General features: G+C 52.8%; 1 protein-coding gene and 1 pseudogene across 2 annotated transcripts; one reads left to right on the forward strand and one right to left on the reverse strand.

The window, feature by feature from the left end:
• Nucleotides 1-1,600: 1,600 nt before the first annotated feature.
• On the forward strand, nt 1,601-2,986 carry LOC115894192 (annotated as a pseudogene). Its single transcript, XR_004054206.1, has 2 exons — nt 1,601-1,953; nt 2,269-2,986. The product of XR_004054206.1 is annotated as an uncharacterized LOC115894192 (transcript).
• CYS1 (cystin 1) lies at nt 2,273-25,542 on the reverse strand. The gene is made up of 3 exons (XM_030920554.1): nt 25,032-25,542; nt 11,283-11,335; nt 2,273-4,398 (listed from the first exon to the last, which is right to left on the reverse strand). Exons 1-3 carry the CDS (start codon nt 25,347-25,349, stop codon nt 4,293-4,295), a joined length of 477 nt encoding a protein of 158 aa, XP_030776414.1. The 5' UTR covers nt 25,350-25,542; the 3' UTR covers nt 2,273-4,292.
• Nucleotides 25,543-25,647: the final 105 nt, after the last annotated feature.

A 25,647-nucleotide genomic window follows, 5' to 3' on the forward strand; every position in this document is an offset into this window, starting at 1 on the left:
GACGTGCATCCTGTGTCATTTAACTGTACCTGGTGGCCTAAGTATACCTAGAGACTTTTTGTAAGAGTCTATAAAATTCATTGTGTATTGGCTCAAACTAAACTCTCCTCTTTGTTTTCTGGAGTTTTATTCTGTTTCTTTAGGTTCTTTGGAGGGTCCTTTCCTGAAAAAAATGTGTGAAGAGCCGGGTGTGGTGGCTCACACCTGTAATCCCAGCACTTTGGGGAGTTGAAGCAGGAGGATCCCTTGAGCCCAGGAATTTGAGGCGGCCGTGAGCTACGATCACACCACTGCACCCTAGCCTGAGTGACAGAGCAAGACCCTGTCTCAAAAAGCCAACATGTGAAGTGGCCACTCTGGCAAGTGTGCCGGGTGACCCTGTGGCCGTCAGTGCTCATGCCCTTTCTGTGTCAGGGGTGGCTGCAAAGAGGTAGAATTCAAAGTGGTTTTCCAGCTACTCTGGAAGAAGTGCTTGGAAGTCTCTTCCATTATTTCCTTCCACCCCCGGCCCAGGATTACAAAGTACATCATGAAGCCACAGGCTTCACTCTTCTTCCTCCTTTTCCTTCCCAACTCTTGAAACTAAAGGCTGCCATATCCCCAGAAAACACAGCCCGTGGCCACCTCGGGAAGTCTGATTTGTCCCCAGGGGGACCAGACCCTCACCACACAAAAGGTCTGATTACGGAGCCGCTTCCTAGAGAGAAGTATTAGATCCGCAAGTGTGATTATCCTCCTCGTGGCAACTGACAAGACTTTTCTCCTGCCTCTTTATTGCCGGGAAGGAAAAGAGAAAAAAAAAAAAAAGGGCCAAGGATTCTCTCTTCCCTGGGGCGCTTGGTGACACTTCTTCGACAGCCTTACACTCTCCTATGTGTTCACATGTGCACGAGCGTGCCCCACTCCTGGGAACAGAGAACGCTCTCACGGATCCACCAATGTCAGCAGCAGGTGTCCAGGCAACGTGTGTGAGTGGGCGTAGCATTCCTTGGGGACAAGTGGGCCTAGGTCTTTGGAACAGCAGAGGAAAGTGTCTTATAAAGGGCTGTTTCAGGGAGGCGCAGGGAGCCTGAGCCAACAGCAGCCAAGGGAGGAGGTCCCTGCCTGGGTGAGGCTAGGAGCCCACGGGCCTTCGAGGAGAGACTTGAGAACACACATGCCAGGAGGAGGGCAACAGCAGGACTCTGCTCCTTCCCTGAGAAAACACACCCAGCATTTCTCAGAGCTGGGGGTGGACAGTGTTTTCTCAGTTCCTGGGGCTTTGTACCATCTTCGAGGAACTCTCATACTACAGAAACCAGAGACACCTGGCCGGGCATGGTGGCTCACGCCTGTATTCCCAGCACTTTGGGAGGCAGAGGTGAGAAGATCACAAGGTCAGGAGTTCGAGACCAGCTTGACCAATATGGTGAAACCCCCGTCTCTACTAAAAATACAAAAAAATTAGCTAGGCGTGGTGGTGCATGCCTGTAATCCCAGCTACTCGGGAGGCTGAAGCAGGAGAATTGCTTGAATCTGGGAGGCTGAGGTTGCGGTGAGCTGAAATTGTGCCACTGCACTCCAGCCTGGGCAACAGAGCAAGACTGTCTCAAGAAAAGAAAAAAAAAGAAACCAGGAGACACGTTCGTGGTCACTTAAGACTTTCCCAGACAATAACGTGTTATTTTTGCCTTTGAGGTGTTTTTCTTTCTGCCTCGATTCCAGCCACAGTCCTATCCTGGCAGTGAGCAAATCCCACACGCAGTTCTGAGCAGGACACTGAGGCTCAGATGCAACATGGGGCAGCCAGGAAGATGCCTGAGGCGGTGCCCCACACACAGGAGGCACCAGGACAGACTTTGGCCGGGCGGCAGGCTGCAGCAACGCCCATGTCTCCACTTCCAGACAGCCCCTCCATCTCACAGGACAGAGACAGGGCCGGCTCAGCAGCTGGTACCCACTGCTTTATTCTTTATTATTATTATGATTATTATTATTATTATTTTGGAGACGGAGTCTCGCTCTGTCGCCCAGGCTGGAGTGCAGTGGCCGGATCTCAGCTCACTGCAAGCTCCGCCTCCCGGGTTCACGCCATTCTCCTGCCTCAGCCTCCCGAGTAGCTGGGACTACAGGCGCCCACCACCTCGCCCGGCTAGTTTTTTGTATTTTTTTTAGTAGAGACGGAGTTTCACCGGGTTAGCCAGGTTGGTCTCCATCTCCTGACCTCGTGATCCGCCCGCATCGGCCTGCCAAAGTGCTGGGATTACAGGCTTGAGCCACCGCGCCCGGCCTGTTGTTATTATTTTTAAGTTCACCTGCAGCTGCAGTACACACATACCACTTTATCTGGCTAGCTGCTGTTCAGAAGACACTGTTCCTGAATTCAGGAAAAATTTTTTTAAAGACCTGAGAACAATTCCTGTGACTTCTTAGCTTTGATGAAGTGCATTTACTTTGACATTGATATAGCTTGTAACTACTTTTGGAATTTTTTTCCGTAACACATTGATCTCATCAAGGGTATTATGCGTTTTCCACCAGAAAGTGCAGAGGTATTATCTTTTTCTTGGAAACCAATTGAAAACGTCCCATTTTAACAAAATGACGTAAAATTACAAACATTTACATGATTAAATTCAAAGCCTTATCCATCTGGTGGTAAGAAATAAAATGTTAACTTATTTTAAAAGATGTATTTGATATAAAGACTTACATCTTTATATCAAAAGAATCGGTTGGGCTTGCATGAGCAATGGCTCCCAGCTCTGCGGAGGGTTTGAGCCATGCCCTTGCCGGGGCCGCTCCAAGCTCCGACTTCGAAACTTGGAGTTTCCCAGCTGCGAACAGCTGGTCAAAGGCACTCTCAGAAGTTCAAGGAAATGCCCGTTTGCAAATGGCCGCAGCAGTCCTGTGGGTCTGGGGACAGCGCCAAGGAGCTGGCCGTTGGTTCCTGAGATGCTCCTGCTCTGCCATGTTCTAAGGACGTGCGAGCGGAGCTCTTCTCCGGGAAAAAGAAAACGGTGGGGGGGCCTCCGTGTTGGCGGGTCAAGCCAGATAACCAGGCTTGTACTGGTTTCAGCAGAAGCCGCGCTGTTTCCTCCTTCCCCCTCTGTCCTGATGTCCTCCAGGCTGCTGGGGAGGAGCCTGCCGCCTGCCTCCTGCCTCCCTAGACCGCTGTTCTCCCCGCAGTTCTCCCCGAGCTGTCCCCCAGCAGGCCGCACCACCCCGCACACAGGAGGCAGACTCCAGACCTGCCCGCCCACACAGGAGTCCCCTCTAGCCGGAGCTCCGCCCCCTGTTCCCAGGGCGTCCTGGGCAGGTCAATTTTCCCATCTGTCAACCAGGAATATTCCAAGGCTCTTCCTGCCTTACTGCTGTGGTTTCCCACCTTCCACCTAGGCGGGAAGAGAATTTAAAAGCCCCGTAGGCACTGGCCAGGCTGCCTGTGAGAGGGAGAACTGGAAAGCCAGTGTCAGGCAGACCCTCTCCCCGTGGGACCTGGGCGCTGGCTCCCCGCAGGGAAGGCAGTGCTGTGCCTGGGGTGGGGGAACAGCAGTGGCAGCCTGGGCTTGTGCAGTTCCAGATTGTCAGAGCTGGGGAGGGCCTCCAAGAGCTGCCAGAGCTGATTTTCCAGAGAGGGAAACTGAGGCCCAGAGAGGCAGTGATGCGCTCTACCTCCCACTGCAAGGCAGATCAAAGCTGGGATTCTCACTCCTCAAAGTGCAGTTGGGGCTTCGGAGCTTGGGCCTGGGCTGGGGAGCTGGTTAGACGTACAGAACCTCAGCCCCTGCATGTCAACAGCACCCCCAGGCTGCTCATTAGGGAGTTAAAGTTGAGAAGCTCTAAATTGACCCGGTCACCCCTGGAGAGATGGGCCTGAGACTGAGGGAGCAGCGCGGGTGTACCTTCCACAGCGGAACCTTCCGGAAGTGTTGTGGCGCGGATGCCAGGAGGGGCTCGCTTGTGTCACCCAAGCCTCGTGAGCCCTCCCCACTATGGAGAGCGGGCAACCAAGAGGTGCACGCATTTCAGGCTCCAGGAGAATCGGGCAGGCTCCCTGCGTTGGGGAGGAGGCGCCGGCTGCCCGGGCCCACGCACCTGTGGGTCTGCACAGCTAGTCGCCCCCACCAGCAACCATGACCGCCAGTGGCTGGCCCAGGTCAGCACGGTCTGAAAGTGGATTTGCAAGGTCAGCTTTGAATATCCGGGAGTGACTGCGTTTTGGAAGTGGTTCAGCTCCTGCTAGAGCTCTGGGCGAGGAGGGGGTGCCCCAGCCAGCAGGTGCCTCCGAGGCCCAGTGGGGCATACTGTCCTCAGCGGCAGTACTCCCGCTCGATGCTCGCCATCAGCCCCTCTTCCGCGTGGTCGTAGGAGATGGCTGCCGGCCTCCCGGGCTTCTTGCCACTACTGCCTGGAGCTCTGTGGGCCAGAAGTGGGATAGGGCTGTCAGGAGGCAGGACGGTGCCTTCACACTCATCTCCCCTGGCCACCACAATGGCTCCTAGTGGGCCCATCCTGAAACACAAACCAAAAGCCTTTGCCCTGGGACACCCTGTGGCTCTCTCGCCCAGCACACAGCCACTAGCAGGCCTCTGCTGCGATCGCTTCATCTCCCAGAACACTGAGCCCTTGCACTGAGTGGAAGCCAGCACCTGCCCTGTTTGAGGGAGGGCAGGCTCTGGGCTGGGAAGACCCGAGCTTGAATCCCAACTCTGCGGCTCACCCAGGCGGCAACCTCAGGCAAGGCCAGTGCGTCTCTGAGCCTCCGAGTTTTTTCTCATGCACACAACTTTATTCATGAGTCGTTCTGAGGCATAAGATAATGCATGGGCAACATAAGACATGGAATCCAGCGCACCACAGCCTTAATGGGAATCACAGCCAGGCACAGTGGCTCATGCCTGTAATCCTAGCACTTTGGGAGGCTGAGGTAGGCAGATCACTTGAGGTCAGGAGTTCGAGACCAGCCTGGCCAACATGGTGAAATCTCGTCTCTACTAAAAATACAAAAATTAGTCAGGTGGGGTGGCGGGTGCCTATAATCCCAGCTACTCGAGAGGCTGAGGCAGAATGGCTTGAACCCAGGAAGTGGAGGTTGCAGTGAGCCGAGAATGAGCCACTGCACTCCAGCCTGGGAGACAAAGTAAGACTCTGTCTCAAAAGAATAAATAAAAAATAAAAGGGAATTACTGTCATGTTGGTTGCTTGCGGACATTGGTCTGTGCCTGTACCCTCTGGGGTCTCACAGGAGCTGCTCGTTTTATGGATCCACACGTTCAGGATCCCACCACTCCCTCAACCCACCTGGCAGCCTAGCTGAGAGGGACCGAGACTAGAGCTCCTGCTCCTGCTGCCTGGGCTCCAGAAAGTGGCTCCACCAGCCTGGACCCTGCTGGCTCGTCCTGCTCTCCCAGACCTTGTGGACTTTGTGTGGACACCTGGGTGGTGCTAACTGTCCCCGGACTGCCACGGTTGTGTTGAAATGTGCGGACCTTTGCAGGAGGGAGTCCTGGAGCCCAGGGCAGGGCGTGAAGCCTCGGTCAGGCTGGGTGCTGCTTCCTGGAGATGCTGCCTCGGAAGGGGGTGTGCAGGTTTGCAGTTGACAGGGTCCGGGAGAGGCAGGCCAGCTGCCCACGGCCAGGTGTGGGACGCTGCCCTCCCGGTGGCCAGCCAGGGACTCTGGGCAAGGGGAACACTGCCAATTGCTCTGCCACTTGCCAGACATTGGGGTGAGTCATCCCCCATTTCCCGATCTGGTTCCCCACCTGCGAGCTTGGGGGGCTGGGCCAGATGGACTCAAAGGTCCCTCTGTGGTTGCACTCCCACTGATGCTCAGAGCACTGCCTCCGGGTCCCCGTCTGGCTCTCTCGGAACTCAGGGCAAGAGCTGGGCCCCTGGCACAGCCACTTGACTTCATTCCCCAGGAAGGATCGGAATCTAGCAGTGGGCCTCCAGGCATCCAGGGGACACACTCCTCCCATGCCCCGGAGGTGTCATGCCCCTATTGCCCAGCTGGCTCCAGGGACTGTACTTATTATCACCGCCCGCGGCCGGTGTGCAGAAACAGCTGTGTGGTCACTGTTGATGCCTGCAGGGCTCCTGGCAGACTGCCTGTCCTCTAAGGCACTGAAGGCAATATGTGTTCCTTGCAGCCCTGAGACACAGTGGAAATGCAGATTCTCTGGAAGCAGGCAGATCTCACCTGGCTCAGCCACGCAGTTGCTGTGTGGCTGTGGGCAAGGTGTGTACCAGGCCTCATGCCCCTGTGGATAAAACCCAGCAGCTACTCCACAAGGCCGGCCTGAAGGTTGGACCAGGCGCTGCCCGCGGTGTGTCTACCACAGAGCTGGGCACTAAGGAAACACTCAACAGAAGTCACTGCGATGCTGTTAGCTTCACAGTAGCTCATGCCTGGCCTGGCGCAGTAGCTCATGCCTATAATCCCCAGCACTTTGGGAGGCGGAGGCAGGTGGATTGGTTTGAGCTCAGGAGTTCGAGACCAGCCTAGCCAACATGGTGAAACCCTGTCTCTACAAAGAGTATGAAAATTAGTCGGACATGGTGGCACGTGCCTGTAGTCTCAGCTACTCAGGAGCCTGAGGCTGGAGAATCACTTGAGCCTGGGAAGTGGAGTTTGCAATGAGCTGAAATTGCACCACTGCACTCCAGCCTGGGCAACAGACCAAGACCCTATCTCAAAAAAGAAAAAACAAACAAACCAAAAAAAAAAAAAAACAGAGTAAGGGCCCAGCAAAGCACCCAGTACAGAGGAGCGGCCCGGCCACTGCCCTTCCCGTTCCCCACCATCCTCCTGGGCTCAACTCCCCTGAGGATTGTTGGGAAAAAGAGGAATGGGCAAGGGACGCCCAGACACCCTCAAGGGCAACAGGGTCTCCTCGTCAGCAGGAACCCCAAGCAGCACTTCTGGGCCTAGGGACCCCCACAGGAATAGAAGCCCCTCTGGGCTCACCAGGCAGCCCCCCACTTGCCTGTGGATGTGAAGCTAAGCCCTGAGGGAGGTGGCCGCCCAGGGTCACACAGCCATTCTCCTCACTCATCCTGTCTCACTCAGCACCTGACATGCCCTATAGTTGGGATCTTGGGGAGAAAGAGCAGGGACTGGCACGTGGGAAGCTGACGGGCAGCCCCGGGGCTGGGGTGGGCAGGACGGCAGGCAGTCCAGGGCCTGTGAGAAGTCAGGCTCCACTGGGCTCCACAGCCACCCCTGCCCTGTCTGCCTGGCAACACTCCAACACCGTGGGGCAACTGGTAGGGCTTGGAAAGCCAGGTGGGGCCGTAAGCTCTTTCTTCCCCCTACCTGGGTGGGGTCACACAGATACAAGGGAAAAATTGATCCTAAAGCGATTCTTGGGAAGTCTCCCTCCCCACTCTTGAGGGAGTCAAGAAATGAATCTTTGTTTAAATTCTCATTCACTGTCAGGTTTTCCATCAGCAGGGATTTCTAAAGTCATGCTTTTGTTTGTTTGTTTGTTTTTAGACAGGATCTTGCTTTGTCACCCAGGCTGAAATGCAGTGGTGGGATCACAGCTCACAATAGCCTCCACTTCTCAGGCTCAAGCCATCCTCCCACCTCAGTCTCCTGAGCAGCTGGGACCCCAGGCATGTGCCACCACACCTGGCTAATTTTTGTATTTTTTGTGGAGACAAGGTCTCCCTATGTTACCCAGGCTGACCATGTTGGTCAGGCTGCTCTCAAACTCCTGACCTCAGGTGATCCGCCTACCTCGGCCTCCCAAAGTGCTGGTATTACAGGTGTGAGCCACCGCACCTGGCTGGGTCTAGAATTTTCTAGAATCTGCTGCCTCCACAACGTGGGGACAGCCTGCCTTAGATCTCAGTTTACTCACTAGGAAAATAGGGAGGAGTAACTTCTCTCACCTCAGACACCAATGTGTCTGGCCCAAGGCCTGGCTTACACTGGGCACTCAACAAGCATTTGCAGAATGAACAATAGGTGAATTTCAGCAGCTGCAGCAGACAGAAGTTTCTAGAACCCCTGTGTTCCCCTCCATGGGCCCCTGGGCTTCCACTACCTCGTCCTTACAGACTTCAGGTCAGGATGGCCCAGCCAAAAGCTCAGGGAAGCAGCGACTTCCTCAGGCACAGCTGCTCCCCTCTGCTGCTTCCGCAGGGCCCTGCCGGGGGAGGACCTGGCACTGTCAGGATGGTCAGCAGTGGGGTCAAGGCCCACAGGCCCCAGGCTGACATTAAACAATCCTGTCAACAAGGGTCTAGGAAATGCTACCATGTGCCTGGCGCACATGTGAGACCAGAGGCAAATCTGATTCCTTCTGTGATGAGGCCTGAAGAGAGGGGACAGGGCAGGCCCATATCACGTGGACCTACTACAGGAGAGGCCACTTGTGGGAGGGCTGGGAAGTTGCACCATGCGGGAGAAGGAACACTAGTTTGAGCAGGAAGGGGACAGAGTATGAGGGAGATGTTTAAACTGTGCTTTGAAGGGTTTCTTCTTCGGTATTTTATTATGAAAAATGTTAAACATACTGAAAAGTTAAAATTTGTAGATTCAACAATTAAGTTCAACTTTGCTATATTTACTTTATCACATACTTATTTACTTCTTCATCTGATTTTCTGATGCATCCCAGAGTCAGCGGCAGACATTAGCACCTCCACCCTGAAACACTGTTGGAAGGACCCTGCCTGGGAGGGCGAGGGTGACACTGGAGGGAGGAGACTGAAGGGCAGGACACTGTCACAGCCACAGGGCGAGGCACTGGTGCCGGAGAGCTGCACGCCGGGGGCGCTGAGACTGGCCTACAGGGTCTGTGGCTGCCACAGGAGCCAGGTGCTGTGCTGTGGGCAGCGAGAAACACAGTGGGTACAGGGCAGATGCTGCCAGCCCTGACCCTGGGGCAGACCTGCTAGGACCTGGGGTTTCCTTCCTGATGGGAGCACGGTGCTGGAGGGGCTGAGAGAGCCCTGGGCACTCCCACACCCAGGGCAGCACCCAGGGAGACTCCCATTAAAGTATACTGAATGGGCCGGGCGCGGTGGCTCAAGCCTGTAATCCCAGCACTTTGGGAGGCTGAGATGGGCGGATCACAAGGTCAGGAGATCAAGACCATCCTGGCTAACCCAGTGAAACCCTGTCTCTACTAAAAAATACAAAAAAGCTAGCCGGGCGAGGTGGTGGGCACCTGTAGTCCCAGCTATTCAGGAGGCTGAGGCAGGAGAATGGTGTAAACCCAGGAGGCGGAGCTTGCAGTGAGCTGAGATCCGGTCACTGCACTCCAGCCTGAGCGACAGAACGAGACTCAGTCTCAAAAAATAAATAAATAAATAAAGTATACTGAATGAAAAGGCTGGGTGCGGTGGCTCACGCCCATAATCCTAGCACTTTGGGAGGCCAAGGCGGGCGGATCACTTGAGGCCAGGAGTTCGAGACCAGCCTGGCCAACTTGGCGAAACCCCGTCTCTACAAAAAATACAAAAATTAGCTGGGCAGGGTGGCTTGTGCCTGTAATCCCAGCTACTTGGGAGGCTGAGGCAGGAGAATCGCTTGAACCCAGATGGCGGAGACTGCAGTGAGCCGAGATCGTACCATTGCACTCCAGCCTGTATGATAAGAGCAAAACTCTATCCCAAAACAATTTAAAAAAATAAAAATAAGTAAATAAAGTATACTGAATGAGTGAAGTACCACTGGTGAGTGGTAGTAACGGAAATTTGAGGGGAGTCCTGGAATGTGCATGTGTAAAAGTCAGAAGAAATAATAGCTAATTAGTTCATGGTAGGATTTAATCCTGAATTCCTTGGGCTGATGGAAACTCTAAAGTCCCTGCTGACAGGGCAGGGGCAGAGCTGCGTGGGCATCCTTACTACCTCCCCCTCTGCAGTGGCTTCTAACATTGCCCGGAGCCGGCCACAGCCTTCTACTGGGAAGCAATGGCCAGCCTTTTCCACTCGGCATTCAAAACCCTCCCAACACCTTAATCCTCCCTCCCCCATTCCCTCCTGCCTCCCCCGCCTGCCCACACAGTGTCCCAGGAGGCTCCTTCCTTCCCCTCTCCTCAGCCAACTCCTGTACGTCCTTCAAGCCATCTTATTTTTATATTTTTATTTTTATTTATTTATCTATTTTTTTCTGAGACAGATTCTCGCTCTGTCACTTAGGCTGGAGTGAAGTGGCATGGTCTTGTCTCACTGTAACCTCCACCTCCTGGGTTCAAGCAATTCTCCTGCCTTAGCCCCCGGAGTAGCTGGGATTACAGGTGCACATCACCATGCCTGGCTTTTTTTTTTTTTTTTTTTTGTAATTTTACTAGAGACAGGGTTTCACCATGTTGGCCAGGCTGCTCTTGAATTCCTGACCTCAAGTGATCCACCCGCCTAGGCCTCCCAAAGTGCTGGGATTATAGGCGTGAGCCACTGGGCCTGGCCCCTTCAAGCTGTGTTAAAACACAGGTTCTGACTTCCCCTGGAGCTTGCTGCCCTGCATTTCCCCAGACCATGCGCCTCCTGGGTAGGGCCTCAGTCCCAGCCCCTGCACTGCAGCCCTCAGCACCCCTCAGCACCGCTGTGGGGCTCACGGGTGGGACCTCCCAGTGTCTGGTAAATAAGGGAGTCCAGCAGGGTTCCTGTCCCAAAATCATTTGTAATTAAGGACAATGGTTAACATTTCCAACCTTTTTCACTCCCACAATCTTACTTGACAATCACCCACTCCCAGTGACCTGTTACCACATTAGTTGGAGGTGAGCAAGCCAAGGGGGTGACTGGCCTGGGGTGGAAAGGTCATCCCTGGAGCAGACAGACAAGGCCTGGGCACTGGGGCTGGGGGATTTTAAAGGAGGAAATGAGACCAGGCTCCTCGCCTGCTACCTTCAAGGGTGTTCAGCATGGTTCCCTGGTAACATGCCAGGGAGCTGCAGGTGGTCCCACTGCTGGCCCTGGGCTGCAAGTTTCTTAAAGGCTGTGTCTTGTTCCTAGATCTGGCCACAGCGCACAGCATGGCACCTGAATATTTTCGAATGAGTTAAGGTGCAAATAGGAAATGGGTTGGGCGTGCCCTGGTCTGATCCAGGTCATGGCCTTTTTTAGGAGGAAGAGCAAAGCTGCGGTGAGATTGTGAGCCTTCTGCAGTCTCCTTGGCAGGACCTTCCCTTGAGGTCTAGGGCTTTGCATTTAGAGGAAGCTGCCTCTGGAAACCTCGTGAGGACTTGGAGGAAAGTGTGGGGGACAGGAGGGCTCTGAGGCTGGCTGGAGTCAACGAAAAGAACCTGTGGCTTCTGGGAGAGATGTGTCATCCCAGTACTTACTCAGAGACACTGCCGCTCCCCGGGTGGCCCTCTGTGCTCTGCTCTGCAGACACCTTGAGAAAGATGGAACGAAGAGACATTCAAAGATTGTCAACAGTGCAGCTTGCCTAAGGCTTTGGCTTTGTGTGGACAGACAATGGCCACCGCTTTCAACCCAGGATCCATAAGCCTCAGAGCTGGAAAGGCTCTCGAGCTGTCCAATTCCATTTACTCATTGCACAGGCAAGAAAACGGAGGCTGCAAGAAGAGAGTGTCTTGGAAAGCTCACACACAGAGCAAGTGGCAGAGCCAGGGCCAGACTCGCTGCCTCCCAGACGGCTACCCACCTCCAGGGGTCATGTGACCTACTGCCACCTAGCAAGGACACACCCTGTCACCTCCAGGGGTCATGTGACCCACTACCACCTAGCACGAGGACACCCCGTGTGTCACCTCCAGGAACCACGCAACCCCGACCCCACTCTAAACATCACCTAGAACTGTCTCCCTGCCCCCGCAGCACTTTCTCTTCATAAGGCAAGGATGTGTCTACACAGCATGTGGCTGCCGTGGATTCTATGGTCCAGCAGTCCACGTGCCAACCTGTGCAGTGCCAGAACCACCCTGTCTCATTCCTGGCATCAGGCAATCTTGCTGTCTGCTAAAGCATGTCTTCCCAGCTTCTTTCTTTCTCCAAGAGAGTCTCGGTGATTCTTGGCTGTCGGCACTTCCACGTACAGGTGCTCCTCGGTTTACCATGAGGTTATGGCCCAAAGAAAACGTTGTAAAGTGGAAAAACCCTATGTTGAATCATCAAAATCAGGGATCATCTGTACATGTATTATAATCAGTTTGTCATATTTGGGGGAAAAAAACCTTGGGGATTTTTCTAGGGTTGTATTAACCTACAGATCATTTCAGGGGGACTTACAGCTTTACAATAATGAGTCTTCAAATGTATAAATAGGGAATATGTATCCATTTAGCACTCCTTTAGTGTCTTCTAAGAAGTTATCATTTTCCCTATAGAGATACCATGGATATCCCTTTTTATTTTATTTATTTTTGAGACAGAGTTTTGCTCTTGTTGCCCAGGCTGGAGTGCAATGGCGCGATCTCGGCTCACTGCAACCTCTGCCTCCTGGATTCAAGCGATTCTCCCGCCTCAGCCTCCCAAGTAGCTGGGATTACAGGTGCCTGACACCAAGTCCAGCTAATTTTTGTATTTTTAGTAGAGATCGGGTTTTCCCATGTTGGCCAGGCTGGTCTCGAACTCCTAACCTCTCAGGTGATCCGCCCACCTTGGCCTCCCAAAGTGCTGGGATTACAGGCATGAGCTACCGTGCCCAGCCAGTAATGTTATCTTTTTAAAATAAAATCTTCTACCTGCTTGATGCTTCAGAAATGACTGAGATATATACATTTTAAAAATTTTTTTTTTTTTTTTTTTTTTTTTTTTTGAGACAGGGTCTTGCTCTGTTGCCCTGCAAGACAACAGGAGTTGTCTTGAGTGCAGTGGCCTGATCATAGTTCACTGCAGCCTCCACCTCCCAGGCTCGAGCAATGCCTCCCATTTCAGCCTCTCGTGTAGCTGGGACTACAGGCTCGTGCCACCATGAACAGCTAATTTTTCATTTTTTGTAGAGATGGGGTCTTACTGTGTTGCCCTGGCTGGTCTTAAACTCCTGAACTCAAACGATCCTCCCATCTCAGCCTCCCAAAGTGCTGGGATTACAGGCATGAGCCACTGGGCCTGGCCAGAGATATATGAATTTATCTTGTGCTTAGCAGTCTGACTGAACTCTCTTATTAGTTCTAGTAATTTATGGATTCCTTTGAATTTTCTTCCCATTCACATGATCTGAAAATAATGACCATTTGATTTTTCCCTTTCTGGTCCTTCTGCATCTTTTCCGTACCTCTCTGCACTGGCTGGGACCTCCAACCCCAGTAGCACAGTGAAAGGAAGTGATGGTGACAGTCACCTCCATCTTAATCCTTTATTGAAAGAAAAAGTTTCCGTCACATCATGACTGAATATGATTATTTGCTGTAGTTTCTTCTCCGGCTATCTTTTATCAGATCCTGTCTCTCTACGTTGTGTTCTGGGTCATTTCTATCTCCCTCTCTCCATCTCACCGATCCTCTCTTCATCTCTGTCTAAGCTGTTAAACCCATACCATTGAGATCTTTCATTTTGCTTATTATATTTTCCATTTCCAGATGTCCTATTTGGTTCTTTTTCAGATCTTCTAGGTCACTTTCTATAGTCCTTGTCCTTTGTAGGTGTTTACTTTAAACATAATAAATGCAGTTGATTATAATTTGTGTCTGGTGATCTTAGTAACGGAGATCTTCATTTGTACATTTTTGTTTATTGTTTCTTGTAAGTCTTCACTTGGTTCTTTGGGGAGTTGGTTATGTTTTGTCATGTGCAGCTTGTCATCCTTGAAAAATTCCCTATGGGTATTCTTTGAGGCCTAAGAGGCCTTCCTCCAGAGAGGGGATGCATTTGCTTTTGCCAGGCACATAGCAGGCATCCCTAGTCTGAAACCACTTTAAGTTAAATCTGTACTTTGAAGTATTTTGGACCATCCAGGTGATGAGAATTTAGGTTGCAAACATAAGAGGTGCCTGGGTTGAGCTTACAACTTCTTAGAGCTTGCAAGATCTTTCTGTTCAAAGGAAAAAACTTTTGGGTAAATAGGTGTACACGACTACAAAGAAACCCACTCCAGCTGTATGTGCTAGTCAACCAGTTTTTGGTTTATAAATATAAATATAAATGGTTGTAAAAGGACTCACAAACATTTAGAGGCGGAGGGCGCATGAAACAATAATCAAGATGAAACAGTGAGACGCAGTGGCTGACACCTGTAATCCCAGCACTTTGGGAGGCCGAGGCAGGTCGATCACCTGAGGTCAGGAGTTCCAGACCAGCCTGGCCAACACGGTAAAACCCTGTCTCTACTAAAAACACAAAAATTAATAGGGCGTAGTGGTGGGCACCTCTTATCCCAGCTACTGGGGAGGCTGAGGCAGGAGAATGACATGAACCCAGCAGGCAGAGCTTGCAGTGACGCGAGATTGCACCACTGCACTCCAGCCTGGGTAACAGAGTGAGACTCCATCTCGAAAAAGAAAAAAAAAAAGAAAAGAAAATGAAGATATTTTCAGATATACAAAGACTTAGAGTTGATCTCTTATCACCCTTTCTGGAGGAAAACAAAATTATTTTTATTTTGTTGTTGTTGTTTTGTTTGAGACGGAGTCTTGCTCTGTCACCAAGCTGGAGTGCAGTGGCGCGATCTTGACTGACTACAACCTCAGCCTCCCGACTTCAAGCGATTCTCCTGCCTCAGCCACCCAAGTAGCTGGGACTACAGGTGCCTGCCACCACGCCCAGCCAATTTTTGTATGTTTAGTAGAGGCGGGGTTTCACAGTGTTGGCCAGGATGGTCTCAATCTCTTGACCTTGTGATCCACCCACCTCAGCCTCCCAAAGTGCTGGGATTACAGGCATGAGCCACTGCGCCTGGCCAAAAAAACTACTAAAAAATTTTTTTGTTTTAAATCATAGAAGATACAGGTTTCATGAGCCTAATGGAATTAACCTAGGAATGCAAGGCAGTGGAAACTTTCGGATAATGTGTAATAAGGCCAGAAAGCAACCTGTCAATGTCCAAAGTTTCTAGGACATAAATTGAGTGATCAGAGTAGCTGCCCCAAATATCTGAAAAGCTCATGTGTAAATGGGCCACATTTCTGCCTGTCCCAGGGGCTCAGTGTGTCTGCACTACAGGGAGGTGGGTTGTGTTCAACACAGAGGACTAAGTCGGAACTGCCTGCGAGGGAGAGGCTGCCCCAGGAGGCGGTGAGATGCCTGTCACTAAAGCCAGACAGAGGCTGGGTGATCCAACAGCTCATGTTCCCCGTTAGAATTCAAAATCAGCTGGGCGCGGTGGCTCACGCCTGTAATCCCAGCACTTTCGGAGGCCGAGGTGGGCGGATCACAAGGTCAGGAGATCGAGACCATCCTGGCGAACATGGTGAAACCCCGTCTCTACTAAAAATACAAAAAAAAAAAAAAAAAAAAAAAAACTAGCCGGGCGTGGTGGCAGGCACCTGTAGTCCCAGCTACTCGGGAGGCTGAGGCAGGAGAATGGCATGAACCCGGGAGGCAGCAGAGCTTACAGTGAGCCGAGATCACACCACTGCACTGCAGCCTGGGCAACAGAACAAGACTCCGCCTCAAAAAAAAAAAAAAAAAGAATTCAAAATCAAGGCCAAACACACACCCTGAAGTCACGAACTTCTATATCTAGGGTCACTGTGAATGCTCAGCAGGTGAGGCGGGGGAGTGCAAGGGTGAGAAGGGATCGCAACAGCAGCGTCTTCACGCTCCCCTCTCCTCACCTTCCAGGCCTTGGTGTACTCGGTTCAACGCCAAGGAGCTCCCCAGGGTGCCCTCCTCTCCCAGCCCGGCCCAGTACCCTCTGACGGGTGTGGCTTTGCCCTGACCTCTATCGTGCACTCCCCAAGCTGTTTTGTAAATGGGGTGAGATGGAGAACCTCTTTTATTTTTTACTTGTTTTGAGATGGAGTCTTGCTCTGTCATCCAGGTTGGAGTGCAGTGGCGTGATCTCAGCTCACTGCAACCTCTGCCTCCAGGTTTCAAGCGATTCTCCTGCCTCAGCCTCCAGAGTAGCTGGGATTACAGGTATGTGCCACCAAGCCTGGTTAATTTTCCTATTTTTAGTAGAGGTGGGGTTTCGTCATGTTGGCCAGGCTGGTCTTGAACTCCTGACCTCAGGCCATCCACCCACCTTAGAGAATCTTTTTTTGTTTGTTTGTTTTGTTTTGAGATGGAGTCTCGCTCTGTCACCCAGGCTGGAGTGTAGTGGCATGATCTTGGCTCACTGTAACCTCTGCCTCCTGGGGTCAAGCGATTCTCCTGCCTCAGTCTCCTGAGTAGCTGGGATTACAGGTGCCTGCCACCACGCCCAGCTATTTTTTTGTATTTTTAGTAGAGACGGGGTTTCACCACGTTGGTCAGGCTAGTCTCGAACTCCTGACCTCAGGCCATCCACCCGCCTTAGCCTCCCAAAGTGCTGGGATTACAGGCGTGAGCCACTGCGCCCGGCTCTGAGAACCTCTTAAAGCTAAGGCAGGACACCCAGCCAAGCCCAGGGCCTGTCAGGGTGGACACTGAGCTGCCTGCTGCTGCCCTTCTGAAATGGCGGCGGGACCCTTGCAGCATGGGGCTTGGGATGCCTGGCGTAGGGACCTGACTTTGCACTGCTCCCAAGTAACGAGAAGACAGTGCAGCCTCAGGCCAGCCTTACGGATGGAATGCCATCCAATGCATGAACGGCCCCCAGCGTGGGTGCAGGAGGAAGCCATTTCCCTGATGGCTCAGGCTTGCTGTTCCTGTTGTTCTCACCTGTGTTTTTCTCTATGCCTGAGATTTTATTGTGTGGCCGTTTATCTGGCCAATTTGTCTAAGCCTTTAACCTGACTTTCTCAGATGGAAAAAGCATCTGACTCCCAGAACACACAAGCTTGCTGAAGCAGCGAAGGGGAGCTGGTATGAAAGCGAAGACACAGCAGCAACAGGTGGTGGCTCCAGCCTCCTGCAGACACGGGCTCCTCCATGGGGTTGCCTCCACCTGCAGGTCACCGAGACACCTGGACATGGGGAGCCGGCGGCATCTGGACTGGGGCCCTGGGAACTGGGCTGAGCTCAGGTCGAGTGTGCGTGTGCATGTGTTTGTATGTGTATGTTTGTGTACGTGCGAGGGGTGTCATCCCTCGAGATTCTAGGGGGGCTTTGGAAAGACCAACCACAGCTAAACAAGAAGCAGAAAACATATGAGAAGGAACCAAATAAGATAATCTCTTAGAGTCTTTGACTCTTAAAACCAAAGTTTTTGTGAAAATTAAAGTTTCAAAGGTTACTTTTTTTTTTTTTTGAGATGGAGTTTCGCTCTTGTCGCCCAGGCTGGAGTGCAATGACACGATCTTGGCTCACTGCAACTTCTACGTCCTGGGTTCAAGCGATTCTCTTGCCTCAACCTCCCGAGTAGCTGGGATTACAGGCATCTGCGCCACCACACCTTGCTAATTTTTGTAGTTTTAGTAGAGATGGGGCTTCACCATGTCAGCCAGGCTGGTCTCGAGCTCTTGACCTCAGGTGATCCGCCTGCCTCGGCCTCCCAAAGTGCTGGGATTACAGATGTGAGCCACCGTGCCCGGCCCAAAGGTTACTTTTTAGAAAATCCACTGCATATTTACCAAAAATAAAATATGCAGTGGATTTCTTCTCCTGAAAGAGTTCTTCCATTAACTCTTATTTTTAGCAGCTTTATATATATGTATGCACACATACCAGTTGTATGTGTAATTGACAGAACAATTCCATTCCTTTCATTCCATCATATGGATACACTTCCCCCTTCTTCTTTAACAATTATCCTTCTTTGAAGCCCAGGTTTGGTTTGTTGGGCTTTTCTATGTTTTCTTAAGGAAACTTGAACATGTACAGTAGAGAAGCTCCTACAACGGCTCTCCTGGACCTGACCCAGCTTTCACAATTTTGCTAGTCGCATTCTGTTGCTCACCAACAGAGGGCACTGTACTCCCCACACAGAGGCCAAGGTCCCAGTACCCTCCGGAAGCTCCACCGCAGGGCTTTGCAGGCAACAGAAGCTGAGCAGTACAGGTGGGGTCTGCGTAGGGGAGCGGTGCAGGCAGGCTCTGAGTGGGAGAGTGGTGTGGGTGGGCTCTGCGTTGGGGGGATGGTGCAGGTGGGGTCTGCGCAGGGGAGCAGTGCATCTATGTGGGAGCAGTGCAGGTGTGTGGGAGCAGTGCAGGTGGGCTCTGCGTGGGGCGGGGGGCGGTACAGGCTAGCTGTGTGTGGGAGTGGTGCAGATGGGCTCTGCGTGGGAGGGTGGTACAGGTGGGCTCTGCTTGGGGTACCAGTGCAGATGTGTGGGAGCGGTGCAGGTGGGCTCTGTGATGAGACCTGTCTTGCATGTCTAACATGACAAGGACATGACAAGGGGCTCTGGGAAACCCCCCTCGCTGTGGGCTGCCAGTCCAGGGCCCGTCTCCACTGGGAAGGCCTTGCCTTGAAGGAGGCGTTTCCAAAGCCACAGGGAAAAAGGCAAGGGAGACCCAAAGAGGCTGTCACTGGACTCAGGGTCTGAGAGACTTGTCCGTGCTAGCAGGGTGTGGATTGCGGTTGGTCTGATCTGCAAACAGGCATCCTCCTACTCCTTGCTGGGCCCCAAAGTCCTCCGATGTAAATAAGAAGGTGGGACTGAACCATCCGTGAGGTCCCTTAAGCTCAAGTCATCTGAGATTTCAGCAATATCAAGAAATGACAGCGGTCTGGTCATTTACCATCAAGAAACAGAGCTTGGTGGGAATCGGAATGGGTGGCCTTGGGCAGGGGGCTGCTTTCCCTGCGGGGTAATGGGCTCACAGCATTTAGGGGCAGAAGGGCCTCTGTTGTGTACAAACCCCTGCTCTGACCCTCCTCCCTGGAGTCTAGTTAGGGTCTGCCCTAGTCCTATGGGACTCAAAGCTCCAAGGCTAAGAGCTCTTGGTCAGCATCTCTCAAAGAGTGCATGAGCCAGCATCGTCCTGTCCACGGCATTTCTACACCCTGCTGTGCCCAGTACTCAGCAGCAGCCACCATGGCGTCTCAGCAGGGCAGGAAACGTGAGGCTGTACCCCTGACCGTGATGCAGCCAGGCTTCTAATCATCTATAGCAGCCAGCAGCCAGGGACCGTGAAGGGAGAGAGCCTCTGAAGCTGCCCGCTCCTCCCCGCTGTCAAGGCACTGGGCTTCTAACATTTTCAAATCCTATTCTTTTTATAGAACTCCAGAAAGGACATTTCTTCCTTCAGTTTTTGATGTTCTCCATGTTCCGGGCTTGGCATCCTTCCCCACCCATCCACACGCTCTCCCTCAGCAACTGTACTCTGGTATGGCATCAGCCACTATCCAAATGCTGATGTCCACAAAATGACAGCTCCAGCTCCAACCACTTTTTGCGGTTGACAGGAATTTTGGACAGCCTACGGAAATTATCCACCTAGGACTCAAAACTCAACTTGTACAAAACTAGGCCCATCTCATTAATGGCGTTCTGATCTTCTCAACCACACAAGCAGGGAATCTTGGAGTCTTTCTAGAAACTCGCTTTCCCTTGCTTGTCACACTCAGTGGCTCACCTCACCTCCTCCTCCACCTCTTACCTGAATTCCTCCCTTACCTGGGCTCCTGCCCCATGCAGTCTACCCCCCATGCAGTCTCCCCCCATGCAGTCTCCCCCAGTACAACCTCCCCCGCGACTGTGTATCCTTTTATTACACAGGCTGGGAAGACATACAAGAAACTGAGAAGCTGCTTGTCTCTGGAGTGGGGAGCTGGGGAAAGAGCTGGGGAACAAGGAGGAAGGGAAACTTTCTTTGCAGTGCATCTTTTCAATGTCCCCTCGTGTGCCTGTGTATTACCTTGTCTAATTTTTTAAATAAACATTTAAAAATAATGAAACACAGAAAACTTCGCCTAGCTCCCCACTGCCTACAGGACAGTTCAACCTCTTAGCCTGGAATCCTGTGAAAATGAGACCCAAACCTGTCTCCTTGGTTTCTGCTCTCCAACATCGCCTAGCTACATGGCACATAAACTCTAGGCTGTTCAAAAGTGCTTCTGGGCTGGGTGCGGTCACTCATGCCTGTAATCCCAGCACTTTGGGAGGCTGAGGCAGGTGGATCACTTGAGGTCAGGAGTTCGAGACCAGCCTGGCCAACATGGCAAAACACCGTCTCTACTAAAAATACAAAAATTACCTGGGTGTGGTGGCACATGCCTGTAATCCCAGCTACTCAGGAGGCTGAGACAGGAGAATTGCTTGAACCCAGGAGGCGGAGGCTGCAGTGAGCTGAGACTGCGCCACTGTACTCCAGCCTGGGCAAGACAGAGTGAGACTCCATCTCAAAAAAAAAAAAAAATCGCTTCTGGACCTCTGGGGTTTTCTACACATTGTTTCCTCTTTATGGAAAGCTCCACCCTTTGTCAACTGCTGGAACACGTTAGTGATCCTTCAGAACCAACTCAGACACCAGATCCACTGGAAGACTTCCACCTCGGGTGGGATTCCCACGCCTCTGCGTGTGCAGACGCACCGGAACATGCCTCTGCCACATGCTTTCACGGAAACTTGTAAACACTCACTTACGCGCACCCCTTCCCAACATGGTTATGAGCTTTTTGGGGGTCTGCACCATCCTTTCTTCTTGTCCCCTGGATCGATGGAAATATTACTTATTGCCATTTAAATTTGTATTCTTTGCTACAGACTTGAACGCAAGCAGATAGTCACCATCTTCAGGACAGTGACTTTTCTCACTGCAAGTCCATTAAGTTGACCATCAACTTGGCGTCCTTCTGTGGAACTGCTGTCCCACGAGGCACTCACTGCGACTGCTCTCTTTACCCTGTGAGATCCATAGCAGCTGCATGCCAGGATTACTGGAAAGTCCTGGCTGGGGTAACAGGCAAGAAAGAATTGTCTGGTGCTCCATGGCTACAGCAAATGGAACCTTCCCAAAAATGGTGGATGATAGAGTCCTTCAGCCTAAGGAGAGGACACTATTTGTTTCTTGCAAAACAGAAAAAGTCTCAGATAACATACTTCCCTTGATCTTGAGTGACCCAGGTTTATAGGCAGAGGGAGGAAAACAGTCTGAATTACTACCTGCTAGTAAAAATACTGAATCCCAGCACTTTGGAAGGCCAAGGCAGGCAGACCACCTGAGGTCAGGAGTTCAAGAACAGCCTGACCAATATAGTGAAACTTTGTCCTGGCTAATACAAGAAAATTAGCCAGGCGTGGTGGCGTGCTCCTGTAGTCCCAGCTACTCGGGATGCTGAGACAGGAGAATTGCTTGAACTCGGGAGGCAGAGGTTGCAGTGAGCCAAGATTATGCCACTGCACTCCAGCCTGGGCGACAGAGCAAGACTCCATCTCAAAAATAAAAAAAATTAAATTAAAATTAAAATACTGAATCTATGTCTACTTGATCAAACCAAAATTTCTTCTCCAAGGGTTCCTTCAAATTTCAGGAGGGCATCTAATGCTCAAAACCTCCTCTTATCCAGCCCATTCTGGGACTAAGATTTTCTGGTGAATTCCATGTCCAGCAGCGCCATCCCTACTGCCATCCACTACCACTGCGCTGTAAAAAGAGCCTTCCTACAAGAGCTGACTGCGCCTCACTCCTTGTGTCCTATTCTCCATGAATTCCAGCCCAAGGCGCCTCCCACCTTCCTGAGCCATCTCTCACCAAGGACCTCGAGACCGCCGAGTGGCTCAGTTCGACCACCAGCTCTCAGGCTTTCCGCATGTATCCCACCAAGCAGAACTTCCAGTAGCTGAGCCCGCCCTCTGTCCTAAGCACCTTCCTCCCTTGGCTTCTGGATGCTGCATTCTCTTGGTTTTCTCCCCTTCACTGGCTGTTCTTTAGGATGCCCTTATCTCCTCAACCTGCGAACAGCGTGCTCAACCCCTGGCCTCGCCCTACGTTAGTTCACATACATGAAGCTCCCAGGACAGAGCCCGGTGCCCATCCATGCTTCCTAAGCACATGCTGGCAGCATCGTCACTGGTGATCCCATCTAATCTCATGGGTTTAAATCCTCCCATGTTCAAATGGCTCCTAAATGAACTCCAAACCTGACCTCTCCCCTGACTGCTAAACTCTTACAAAGATCTACTCACTTGAAATCTCTGTTTGGTTGTCTGACAGGCATCTCAAATTTAACATACTGAAAACCAACTTCCTGGTTAATGACACCCCAAACCTGCCCCTTCCACATTTTCTGTGTCTGTTCATGGCAGCTACATCCCTCCAGCTGCTCCGGCCAAGAACTTTGGGGTCACCTTCGATTCCTTTCTTCCTCACACATCCCAGTCACCCCACTAGTAAGTCCATAAGCCAACCGCCCCTCACCACCGCCCGCCAACCCAGTCCAAACGACCCCACATCTCACTTGGATGACTACAGAAGCTCCCCTCCCCCAGCACAACCCCAGCTTCTGTGCCTGCCACCTCACTCCCCATTTCTTTACTCCAGCGAGGCTCTGTCTCAAAAAACAAAAACAAAACAAAACATAATATTCAGAATGAAGATTTGGGGATAAACAGACAGTCTCTAAGACATTCCCAGTCAACAGTGGTTAAACTTTTTAAATGTGAGTGCTTAAAAGAATAACTTTCACTCAAGTTTGATGTTTTCTTATGAAGAATATATCTCTCCTCCAAAATGCTAGATAGTTATGAAGCTATAAAAGGTTTCCTTTCCTCCTTTCTTCCTAAAGAAACTAAAAGTAGTTATTGGCCGGGTGCAGTGGCTCACACCTGTAATCCCAGCACTTTGGGAGGCCAAGGGCGGGGGGTGAATCACCTGAGGTCAGGAGTTCAAGACCAGCCTGGGCAACATGGTGAAACCCCGTTTCTGCTAAAAATACAAAAATTAGCTGGGTGTAGTGGCGCACATCTGTAGTATGTAGGTATTATCTGAAAATAATGAATTGGACCCAAGGGCTACCTTGCACCTCGAATAATCTGTGATTCTAGGATTCATTCAATCAAGAAACATTTATGGTGCAGAAAATACACACAGTTGGCTGGGTGAGATGGCTCACGCCTGCAGTCCCAGCACTTTCGGAGACCAAGGTGGGCGGGTCACCTGAGGTCAGGAGTTCAAAACCAACCTGGCCAACATGGCAAAACCCCGTCTCTACTAAAAATACAAAAATTGGGCGTGGTGGTGGGCACCTGTAATCCCAGACACTCAGGAGGCTGAGGCACAAGAATCGCTTGAACCTGGGAGGCACAGGTTGCAGAGAGCTGGGATCACACCACTGGACTCTAGCCTGGGCAACAGAGTGAAACTCCTTCTCAAAAAAAAAAAAAAAAAAAAAAAAAAAAATACACACAGTTCACACCCAGAAGGGCAACTGCAGCTGGCTGACCTCCTCAATACTTCCTAAGACCGTCTCCTCTGCAAGCTTCTCACTGCCACTGCCTCGGTTCAGGACTCGGCCACCTGGACCATTGCAGACTCCCCCACCCACACACACAGGTGGTCATGTTATCCCTAGTCTGACTCTGTTCAGTTCATCCTCCCCACAGTTGTCGGTGTGACCTTCCTAAAACACAAACTGTCACAATCCTTACCTTTCAGATACCCAGAGCTTTCATAGTAATCCAAACTCGCTAACGTGGAATAGCCTTGGCATGGCGCACTGCAGCCTGGCATATTCTCTTAAGACCTCTCTGACCCATGCCCAGGGCACCAGCTGCCCCAGCCACCAGTGATATTAGGCATGAGGTTCTCTCTGCACAGAACTTGCTGCCTGGATCACATCCACAGATCCTTCCAGTTTCAGGACAACTTCCAAATTCATCCCTTCGGGAATGCCTCCCTGCCTCCCTTGAGATTAGCCTCTTTCTCCGGTGGCCTCTGGATACTTATCTCTCATCGCCCTGCTTTCTACTTTCCCCCATTGAGCTGCAGACTTTAGGGCAAGGGCTACGCCGTGTGGCCTCATCCCTAGCGCCCATAGCGGGATCGGTGCTCAAAGGATATCTGGAAAGTGACTTAAAGAACGAGCAGTCACCATGATGAATATCAGCAAATCAGAGCGTACAACATCCACTCTTTATTTGCCTCTCATTTTCACCTCTGAGTTTCCAAAGCACTTGAAAATGAACACTAAAAGTAACTGCCTCCTTGCTATGTGTGAATTCCCCCCAAATTTCTCAGCTACTTGTCCAGTCAGTGTTATATAACAGCAGGCTGATGTGGTATTAAAGGAATCTTGTTATATAATTCAGCCCTACTCACTGCAGCTAGCTTTTCTTTTTTAAAGACCTAAGGGAGGGTAGCATGGAACCAGGGCCAGAGGGAGAGAGCTCTGTGCACTGTTGCCTGGGGCTGTCCCTCTCCCCCACTCTCCCTGGGGCCTTTTCAGGATTCCACAGTGGGTTGGCCGCCCAGGAAGGCATCTCCCTCGGCCCCCAGCGGCTGCTAAGCAAAGCCTCCGGGACCCCAGGGAGTGGGACGCGGCCCTTGGCATCCTCCTCCAGCCCGGGAGCGGATGTTAAAGATCTTGTTCATTCAGCTCTGCTGGAGCGAAGATGGTTGCCAAACCAGAGTGCTCGTTTTATTGTTTTTTTTTTTAGAACAGCAGGACTGTTATTACGAGTATTCAGGGAGAGAGAATAGGAAGCGCAAAAGAGATTCTGCAGCATCTTAAAAATAGCAGTAACACGAGAATTGCCTGCCCAGCAAGGCGAGGATCCAGACCGGTGGGCGCGGCAGGGCGCTTCTGAGCCACCGTCTGGCGGCCGTGCCACCACCCCCGGCACCCCTTTCCGAGGCAGCCCGGGAAGGCCAGGCGGGGGCGCAGGCCCGAGGGGAGCCGGGAGCCCGGCGCGCTGCGCCTAGGTGTGTCCTTCCCCGGCCGCTCCCAGCGTGATCGCCCCCAGGCCTGGACACAGACCCGGAGACGGGGCAGAGAGGGAGGAAACCCGGGGGCCCAGAGACGGGGAGGCCAGGGCGGCGGGGGACACGCAGGTCGGAGGTTGGAAGGGGGCGCAGCGCGACCGGCGCCCAGGGCTGGGGCGGGGACGCGCGGCCGGCGAGTGGGGTCCCTGCCGTCCCCCGAGGCCCCGCGGCTCCCACACTCACCGCGCTCCCCGCGATCGCGGTGGGTCGGGGCCGGGCTGGGCGGCGCGGGGCAGGCTCCGGGGGGCCCCAGGCCGCCGACTCGGCCAGCAGCTGGTCCAGAAGGCGCAGCGTCTCGTCCCTGCCGTCGGGGGTCGCCACGGGGCTGGGGTCGCGGCCGGGCGCCTCCACCGCCGCTGCCCCCGGGGCCTCGGCCGCCGCCACCGGCATCCGCCGCCTGGTCCCGCCCTCCAGGGCAGCCGCTCCCGGCCCCGCGGGGAGGCTCTCGGGGCTGCGCCGCCGCCTCAGGGTCCGGCCGCTCCGGCTGCTGCCGCTGCCCATGGCGCGCCCGCCGCCTCCGGGACCGCCGAGCAGGCCCCGGTGAGGGGGCGCGGCCGGGGGCGGGGACGCTGGGGGGTGCGGCCGGGGCGGGCTGCAGGGGTAGGCGCGGGGTGAGGCCCGGGAAGCGGCCGCGGCCAGGGGCTAGGGCGCCGAGACGGGGGTGCGAACCCGAGCCTGGAGAGGGGCGGGCGAGGCAGGGGCTGCACGGGTGTCCCCAGGGGGTCCACACCGGCCCTAGGCGAGGGGCACTGGGTGCGGGCGCGGCCTCCCCTCCCAGGTCTCCCCCTGCAGTCCCCCA

Source organism: Rhinopithecus roxellana, chromosome 17, assembly GCF_007565055.1.
Source record: "Rhinopithecus roxellana isolate Shanxi Qingling chromosome 17, ASM756505v1, whole genome shotgun sequence".
NCBI classification, from domain to species: Eukaryota; Metazoa; Chordata; class Mammalia; order Primates; family Cercopithecidae; genus Rhinopithecus; species Rhinopithecus roxellana.